This window comes from Vigna unguiculata, chromosome 1 (genome assembly GCF_004118075.2).
Source record: "Vigna unguiculata cultivar IT97K-499-35 chromosome 1, ASM411807v1, whole genome shotgun sequence".
Taxonomy (NCBI): Eukaryota; Viridiplantae; Streptophyta; class Magnoliopsida; order Fabales; family Fabaceae; genus Vigna; species Vigna unguiculata.
In genome coordinates this window covers 11,531,169-11,541,248 of record NC_040279.1, presented here as the reverse complement: position 1 = coordinate 11,541,248, position 10,080 = coordinate 11,531,169, and the positions used below count along the sequence as shown (strand labels likewise).

The 10,080-nt window shown below is 33.8% G+C and overlaps 1 protein-coding gene across 1 annotated transcript; it reads left to right on the top strand.

Moving 5' to 3' along the window:
* Positions 1-7,598: 7,598 nt before the first annotated feature.
* Positions 7,599-9,821, top strand: LOC114195593 (peroxidase 7-like). The gene is made up of 2 exons (XM_028086115.1): positions 7,599-7,909; positions 8,947-9,821. The coding sequence occupies exons 1-2, from the start codon at positions 7,646-7,648 to the stop codon at positions 9,694-9,696; spliced, it is 1,014 nt and encodes a 337-aa protein (XP_027941916.1). The 5' UTR covers positions 7,599-7,645; the 3' UTR covers positions 9,697-9,821.
* The last annotated feature ends 259 nt before the right edge of the window (positions 9,822-10,080 follow it).

Genomic DNA, 10,080 nt, shown 5'->3' with positions numbered 1-10,080 from the left:
AATTAATGTGTGTACCATATGAAGAACATGCTCGTGAGTAGTAATGGATCCACCTATGTGTAGGGCCCCACCCATTTCAGAAGCCCTATTCTTTTTTCTGCAATACATTTGCTTCGATAACTTGGAGAATTCCAATGTTCTAACAGCCTTGTCCACTCATCATTAGGAGACCATTTCGGCCTTTCTCTAGCCATTCTAGCATCTCTAAATAGCTCAGATGTTTGATCATTACAATAAGATACCACTAGTAGTTAATACTATTGTCCAAAGACTTAATATTAATTGTGCATTAGGTGTGTTGAGATGGGTTAAACCATTATTTAAATTTATTTATTCTTTTAGGATGTGAGCTTAATTATAATCTCTTGTTCTAAATTTGACTACAATTGCTTTTATATCTGCCAACTCGAACCTAGTTCTGGTTCTTAATGGAACAAGTTTTAATAACTCGAATGAGAACATGTAAATTTTTCTTGGCTACAATCACCTTAGACTAAGGATTGAGAAATTCACTTCTTCTACGAACTCTAGTGTATATGAAGAGATAAAAGGATATGAGAAATGGGATCACTCAAATCGTGTGAGTCTTTCTTTGGCCCGTTCTAAGGTTAATTTAGCTTCAGTTAGTGGTGAGACTATGGTGTAACAACTAACATCAGTGTTTCAATGAAGGGTTAAATAAGCTACTGAAAGTCAATTGATTATGAAAGATGGATCTATGTTAGAGACAACAAATTGGTAGAGGTGAAAGAAATAGGGGGCAATTTAGATTATTATTGTGGATCGATTTTTATTTGGATTTTATAGACACTTTTGTTGTGTCGTCATTTAGAAGGAATTTGGTTTCAATTTTCTGTTTGGACAAATTAGGTTATTTGTGTTCGTTTAGAAATAATGAATTTAGGTTGTTGTCTAGACATATTAGGTTATCTGTGTTAGTTTAGAAACAATGAATTCATGTTTTCTTTAAATTCAAATATAATTGGAACCTGTTCACTTTTGAGTAATGATAATCTATATATGCTTGATAGGTGACCTCTTTATAGTGAATCCTTCGATACAGAATAGTGTGGTACTAAGCATAAATTGAAGATACTGGTTTAGGACCATTATGACATACATCTCTAATAATAGAGTTGAACGAATTGTGTCAAATGGGATCTTGGATTCCATTGACCTCATAAACATTGATGTTTATTTTGGATGAGTTAAAGGTAAACAAACCAAATCAACGAGATCAGGGGCTTTGAGTTCTATAATCCCAAATTAAAGACAAATTTTGAGATGAGAACTGTCACATTCTTTGAGAATATTGAGTTTGGGGGGGTGGAATAAGGTTAGAGACTTCATTTTTTAGGAAGAATCGTTGACAATTATATATACGATTCATACAATTGCTTTTGATGAAGCAAGTTCAGAACCTCAATAGCAAACTCAAGATCCTCAAGAACATATGCTTCATGAACCAATAACTTTGTGGAGATCCATGAGAGAGAGCAACGGCGAATCTTCACCAAAATTTTTGGGGGAGCCAAAATAATATACTCAAAATTTATATATTTAATATTATTGTGACTAATTCAATAAAAATGAATACATAATCTAGTACATATATAATTATCAAAGAAATTACACAATCTAAAGGAATGTCTATCATTTTTTCATATTTTTGAACTCATGGAAATTGAATTATAATTAGATTTTTCAATTAACTTTTTTCGATGTAAATAATCATATTATCTACAAAATATCCATCTTCCGTTTTATTAACATTCATTTGATTTAAAAAATATTCACAAGCTTTCATTTCATTGTTATGCGATAAATAACCATATTATCATGTTTTCATCTTCACCAGTAATTTCTCTATCAATTTTAAAAAATAAATTTATTCTTTTGTTTTTCATTAATATACCTATTTAAAACATAAGTTTAAGACTAAAAAATAATTTATCATAATCTAATCAAAAGTTGAGAGACATAATTACTAAAAAAAATTATGATAATCAAGTTACAATTAAAAATTGACTATGAAAAATCACATAGTACATTGTTTCTTCTTCTATATTAATAAAAAATTAATATACAAAAGGTCATGAGATAAAAAATAATACTAAATGTTATACAAATAGTTCACTATTAAGTGAGACAAGAGAAAGTTACCTTATTTATTTATTTAACAATGAAAGAGAAAATATAAAAAGATGAGGATAGAAATACTGAGTTTATGCCTAACTTTTTTTTAGTAACAAAAGAAAATAAATAAACATAAAAGAAGAATACAACATATGAAAAACTCAAAAGATAATAAGAGAGAAAATAAAAAATATCTTAATAATTTTGTTTTCTTATTATTTAATTTTATATTTTATTAGTTATTATTGTACTTTATAAAATAAATAAAAAAATACTTAATTTAATTTTTATTAATTTTAAATATAACATTATTTAATTTAAAAAAATATAAATAATTTTAAAAATTTAAAAAAAAATTAAATGTAAAATAATGAAAAAAAAATAAAAAAAAAATTGGGGGAGGGGGGCCCGTGGCACCCGCCTGCCCCTTGCATCCTCCGCCACTGAGAGAGAGGAGAAGTGATATTCCAGATTATTATGAGATATTTCTCCAAAAAAATAAGGAAAATAATGGTATGATGGAAGATGAATAGTCAACTTTCGTCAAGCCATGTAAGATCATATTTCCGAAAAAACGGATTGAAGCAATGAATGAGGAGTATAAGTCCATGCAAGACTATAAGGTTTGGGAACTTGTCCCATTACCATAAGGTGTGAAACTCATTAGTTGTAAGTGATTTTTTAAGACCAAGAGGGATTCCAAAGTTAATGCGGGGAGGTATAAGGCTTGTCTTTTGGAAAAGGGTTATACTTAAAAGGAAGGGATTGACTTTAAAGAGCATTTCTCTTCAATTTCATTGAAAGACTCTTTTAGGACAATAATGGATCTTGGTGCACATTATGATTATGAGCATCATAAAATTGATGACAATGCGACGTTTCTCAATAGTAACATTGATTAAACGAATTATATGGTGCAACTAGAAAACTGTGTTAGGAGACTCAAAGAATATAGCTTGTAATTTGACAAAATCCATTTATGGGCTAAAATAGGCATCTCGTCAATGGTACCACAAATTTCATCAAGTGATTCTCTCATTTGGTTTCAAGATGGATGTTGTTGATGATTGTGGGTATCACAAATTTAGTGGGAGCAAGTTCAATTCATCTCAATCAATGCTTAAAAGAAAATTGGAAATTCAGGAAATGTAGTTGTAAAGAATTTGATGTATGTTCAAGTATGTACGCATCCAGATATAGCATACATAATTGGGGTATTAGGTAGATATTTAAGCAATATCATTTGGAAAGCAGCTGTTAGGAATCCAAGTGTGAGTCTAAGTCCCACATTGACCAGAAATGAGAAAGTAGAGCACTATATAAGAATCAAGACCCATAAACCCATTGCCTTAAGGTTTTGGGTTGAGAGTGGTGTCAGTGTCTTATGTGGTTAGGCTCAGATCTCATTGGTGTTGTTCTCCCAAGTGATACCCCCTCCTTATAAAACTTGACAAGTGGTATTAGAGCCGATGGTTAAAAACCGGCTCAGACGAGTGCAGGTCCCTGTATCGAAAGTCTTCTTGGCAAAGGTAATGTGGTTGAAGGGACTCACCCTTGAGGGGGAGATTGTTAGAATCCAAGTGTGAGTCTAAGTCCCACATTGACCAAAATTGAGAAAGTAGAGCAACATATAAGGATCAAGACCCATAAACCTAACGCCTTAAGGTTTTGGGTTGAGAGTGGTGTCAGTGTCTTATGTGGTTAGGCTCAGATCTCATTGGTGTTGTTCTCCCCAGTGAGACCCCCTCTGTAAAACTTGACAAGTGATATCAGAGTCGATGGTTAAAAATCGGCTCAGATGAGTGCAATATGGTCCTAGTATCGAAAGTCTTCCTGGCAAGAGTCCCAAGTAAGGGTTCCAGGTAAGTGTGTCCCGTTAAGAAGAACGGCGGTACAGAAAAGGGCGGAAAAGGAGTACTCGTGGTACCAATGTGTATGGTCCTAGTATCGAAAGTCTTCCTGGCAAGAGTCCCAAGTAAGGGTTTCAGGTAAGTGTCGGTACAGAAAAGGGCAAAAAAGGAGTACTTGTGGTACCAATGTGGTTGAAGGGACTCACCCTTGAGGGGGAGATTGTTAGGAATCCAAGTGTGAGTCTAAGTCCCACATTTACCAGAAATGAGAAAGTAGAGCACTATATAAGAATCAAGACCCATAAACCCATTGTCTTAAGGTTTTGGGTTGAGAGTGGTGTCAGTGTCTTATGTGGTTAGGCTCAGATCTCATTGGTGTTGTTCTCCCCAGTGAAACCTCCTCTATAAAACCTGACAGCAGCTTCACGAGGGTTTAATCTTTTCTAAATGGAAAACGTGTAATTTTAATTTTGGATGTGTTGTTCATTTCGGCAAAAGAGGGAGTAGGGTAATAGAGTGGGAATTCAAAATATAAATAATTTATTAAAAGATAAGGAGGGAATTCACTAGGAAAAAATTGAGTTTAGTTTTATTAAAAAATTGATAGTTAAAAATGTCATATTATATATGTAAAATATGACAATTCTAAAAATGGTAACTAAAAACGCCATATTTTTTGTTGTTGTAAAATATGGCATTTCTCTAACTGTCGTATTATATCATAAAAAAACGACGATATCATATTTTATAAAAAATAAGTTCCGTAAAAAGTTTCTCCGCAATGATTATTAGGTACACTAGAACTAATAAGGATTACATTCATCATTTCTTAAGAGGACAACAATTACATACACCAAAGAAGCACAACAAACCCACAATGCTCACATCAACCTTGGAGAAAACTACTCTGATAAATGTAACAAGCCTATTAGAAACCTCGTATTACTAATCAAGTTGCATCATAATTGATCATTAAGCAACATATAGAACACAACAAACCATATATATATATATATATATATATATATATATATATATATATATATATATATATATATATATATTGCATGTAAATTTCTATAATATCAAAAGATAAAATGGTTCATGGTATAACATATCATCTAGGAGAAATTATACAATATAAAAGTAATATATACATAGATATCTCTATGCAAAAACTCCTATAGCACACCCACAACAACATTTTAAAACCCACACTAAGCACCTGCATCATCCTTTGTTCATGTATATCATACGATCATAGTAAGAGAACAAACAGCAACCACACAAAACATAGAGTAAGTTGGTGAAATTTGATCAATTCATATGTTCAAGCAACCCACAAATACAATCACTCAAATATATATAATCATACAATTAAATGCTTACATAATATTCATAAAAACACACATATACTCTAGACTAAAATTTCGAAATACACATGTATTGAATTAGTTGTCCATGAAGTATTGCACTTGTCATATGATCACATGATAAATTATAGCATATAAATGGCCCTCACTAATCCACTTGGCCTAACCGTGATGATCTAACTACCAATTTTTTTAGTTAATAAATTCCATTTATTTAGATTAGATTGTAAGTACACTTTTTGAAATTTTGTTTAGCCTAATGATTCAATTTATATATAAAATAAATTATGTACTCTTTAAAAATAGCAAACCACCTTAGTTAGTGATTAAATATCTATATCTATATATATATATATATATATATATATATATATATATATATATATGTATATATATAAAACGATCTCTAACTCTACCAACAAGTGGAATATATAGATCTCTCTGTGATTTTGGTTGACTTGGCCTGACTTGCCTTGCCTTGAGACGAAATTGAGTTTGCTTGACTTGGTTTCGTGCTCACGTGGCTCGACCTTGGGCCATGATGACTTGACATAACCCTTCAACCCTGTCTAACTCGGCTCGACTTTGGACTGGGTTGACTTGTCCTTACCTTAAGTCGAGGCTGCCTCATCTTGACCTTTAGTCAAGATCAACTCATCTCGACCTCCAACCCAAGTTGAGTCGACTTGATCCTAGGTCCAAGATGACATAGTTCAACCTTCAGCTTGGGTTAGCTAAGCTCGAACTTTGACTTGACCTGAGTCGACTGAATTCGGTGGAAAGGCCTAAGTTAACTCGATTATTTTGTTCGGGCTGACTCGTCTGAATTCTTCACCCTAGTAGAATCGAATCAATCTTTGATCAATGATTACTATGCTAGACCTTTGATTGGGGCCGACTCAGCTCGACCTTCAATATAGGTCGACTCATATTTACCTATGCTTTTGGTCAACGTGTCTTGATCTTTGACCTGGACCGATTCGTCTCAACCTTCAGCTCGACCTTTGGCTTGAACCGACACATCTTCGACCCTAGCTGACTCTACTCAATTTTTGGCTCGAGCTACTCAACTCCATTCTTTTTACCAAGCTGACCCGGCTTAATTCTTCAACCTAGGTTGATTCGACTTAATGCTTGGGCTCATGATGACTTGACTCTACTCTTTGGCTTAGGTCGACTCCCCACAACCTTTGGCCTATGTTGACTCATCTCGAGCTTTGGCTTGGGTTGACTCCCTTCGACTTTCGATTAAGGCTAAGTCAGATAAACTTTTGACTTGAAGTGACTCGCCTCAACCTTTGGTTTGAACCAACTTGTCTCTATCTTCTGCTTGGGATGAATTGACTTAACCCTTTAGCATAGGCCATCTTAGCAGCTTAGGTCGACTAATTTTAATCATTGGTCTAGGTAGACTCTGCTCTACCTAGCTTTATTTGGCTCGACCTTCATCTTGGGTATATTCAGCTCAACCTTCTTGGTCCAGGTCGACCCTCTTCAACCTTGGACCTTCCTTGGCTGACTCTGTTCGACCTTGAACCTTGACCAACTTGACTCAACCTGATCCTCAATCTTCTTGACTCGACTTACACACCCCTTGATTTTAAATTTTCAAAATCCAAAAATATCCGATCAATCCAAATTAAATTCAGTGGATTGGAATTAAAAACCAAAAATGTAGATTTAAATTTGAGATAAATCAATTTAAATAAACTTAACATCATATAATTTTAGATTATTATAAATTAAGTTTCTTAATTTAAATTTTTTGTCGATCCTTAATCAAAACCTCTTATACAAGTAGTTCGATGAAGAAAAATCTTTTTTATTGAAGTATGAGATTTTTAATTTCCAGCTTTGATACAAAATCACAACTGAAAATATTAGTTTACCCCAAAAAAATTGGCCGACCTGTTGGTAGAAGGAGAGCTATGCATAGTTGAAAAGAAAAATATAAATAAATACAAAATGTACAAATTCGAAATTAAATTTAACATGTACATGTGGTTGACTTCAACATAGCAAAGCTCAAGCCAGGTTGTCACAAAAAACCTCAATGTCTGCTTAGTTCTGCACCAAGTATAGCACCTGCTGGCTATAGACAACAAACATAAAAGCAGCAACATCTAGGGCCATATCAACCAGCACGTTGGCACGTCAACCTTAAAACCAAGAAAGTGCCTACCACGTCTTCAGCATCCCCCTACCATAAATGCATGCACCACTCTCTCAAATTAATGCAGCAAACACACTTAACCAACTCAATCTGGCATTGCAAACTGGTGAAACATGAGGCTCCACTACTTCACCCTTTTTCTTCTCTTGGTCCCTTTGAAGTTGAGCAGCATTTATGGTATCTCTCCACAAGCAACTGCACCCAATAAATCATTCAAGTCCTTACCCCCTGAGGCCTTTCTCTCCATTGATCACTATCACACAACATGTCCTCATGCTGAGGGTATCATCTCACAGAAGGTTGCTTCTTGGGTTAAGCACGACCCCACTTTGGCCCCTGCCATCATACGCCTTCATTTCCATGACTGTGCTGTTAGAGTAATTCATCACATAACCCAACATCTCTTTAAATTTTCCATCTTCTGTTTCCATGTTACATTATTTTTCTTTCTTGAAATAGGGTGCACTAGAATTGGCCAAGTGTTCTTGGTTTATGCTTGCATCACTTTTAACTCTATACGTGCCATTTGATACATAGTGAGGGAGGGCCCAGTTGCAAAAGAAAAGGTTTCGGTGTTTATTTGGTGTTAAATATTCTTATTTAATTTGGATTTTACTTTGTTGTCAAACATCTTTAAACTAATGAGTAAAACAACAACCAAATCATTACAAAAATAATTGTTTTTATGGAGATTACATTTGATGTTTCCAGAGTTTTAACCCCACTAATAAATTTATCAGGAGTTTGCAATAATATATTGCCTTTTTCTCTTAAAATTTAGTTTAAAAGGAAGATTCTAATAAAGGTAACACGTTTAGAGTTTAATTTTGATGAAGGGAATTTCATAGATTTTTTTTTTAATGCAAACCAGTTAAAAATAATTTTAAATACCTTTTAGTGGGATTTTTTAAAACGCTTTAAAGTAATTAAATCTGAGCTTGTTCATTAGTACTTAAAACACTACAAATTTGCAGTATATGATATGTTACTGGACCATTTTTATAAGATGTTGGTAATAATACTGTGATGTGGTTGGGAATAGAACTTACTTCTGGTTTGAAAACTGGAACACGTGGTCCCATCATTTTCTGAATGATGATAAACCTTACTTGAAATACATACAATAAATGACCGGACCATGATGCTATGCTACCACTTGCACTTTTATTTCTCCAAACTCACTTTTTCCTCCACATTTCTACCCAGTTTTGCAGCCATAATTTTACTTCAGTAAAATAATCATTTTTATTATCAAAAATCAAATAACTTACATGAAGTAATATTACGTATACACATTTAAGTAGATGATAGCTTCTACAACATTTAGTTTCAGATTGTAACAAAAATCATAGTATTTTTGACTCAATGATTCTGGTTGGATATTGATGCGCATGAATTGATGAAATTATATTAGGGATGTGATGGATCAATTTTGCTCAACCATCAAGGGAGTGAGAGGAGTGCTTTGGAGAGCAAAACCCTAAGAGGGTTCGAATTGATTGATGATATAAAGGCTGAGTTGGAGAGGATGTGTCCAAAAAAGGTGTCTTGTGCTGATATTCTCACTGCTGCTGCAAGAGATGCCACTCTTTTGGTTGGAGGACCATTCTGGGAAGTCCCATTTGGGCGCAAAGATGGCAAGATTTCCTTAGCCACAGAAGCCAATTTGGTTCCCCATGGCCATGAAAACATCACAGCTCTTATTGCATTCTTCCAAGAAAAAGGGTTGGACATTCTTGACTTGGTCACACTCTCAGGTTCACACACAATTGGGAGGAGCACTTGCTCTTCTGTTATGGACAGGATCTACAATTTCAATGGGACTCAAAAGCCTGACCCTTCACTCAATGTGTATTTCTTGAAGTTGTTGAGGAAGAGGTGTAAATCAGAGTTGGATTTGGTGCACCTTGATGTCATAACTCCTAGGACTTTTGACACAATCTATTATACAAACCTTATGAGGAAGGTGGGGTTGTTGTCAACAGATCAGTCTCTGTTTTCAGATGCAAGAACAGCACCTTTTGTTGAAGCATTTGCAACACAACCATTCCTTTTCACTAGCCAGTTTTCAGTGTCAATGGTGAAACTTGGGAATGTTCAAGTTTTGACTAGGCCTAATGAAGGTGAAATCAGGGTTAATTGCAATCGTGTCAATACTGTCTAACTGCTGTCCTACTTAATATGTGGTTGATTTCATTGTTCCAAATTTAAATTTGGAATGTCAATAAAAGACAATATAGCTATACAGCTCTCCACTGCTATGTTGTATGAGAAATTACACCTTGTTAATTATGTGACTAAAATGTATTGATAAATTTTTAATAAAATACAACTACAATCTTAGTATATTTTACAAAGTTGTTGGTGGTAAAGTATACTTATCTAAAAGCATAGCAATTATATTCTCTTAGATTATATTTAAATATTTTAAAGAACTTACAAAACGTAGCCTAATTTCTAATGTTAATAATTGATAATTGTTATATAAGAAAAAATGTTCATGTAAAGGTTTAATTTATTTTGTCTAACTATTTTTAAGGTATATTTA

What these genes read in the sequence shown, in the direction of transcription:
- LOC114195593 (XM_028086115.1), top strand. Translation starts at nt 7,646, where the DNA reads ATGAGGCTCCACTACTTCACCCTTTTTCTTCTCTTGGTCCCTTTGAAG. An exon ending in TCCATGACTGTGCTGTTAGA is followed by an intron (nt 7,910 to 8,946) that starts GTAATTCATCAC and finishes AAATTATATTAG; the next exon opens with GGATGTGATGGATCAATTTT.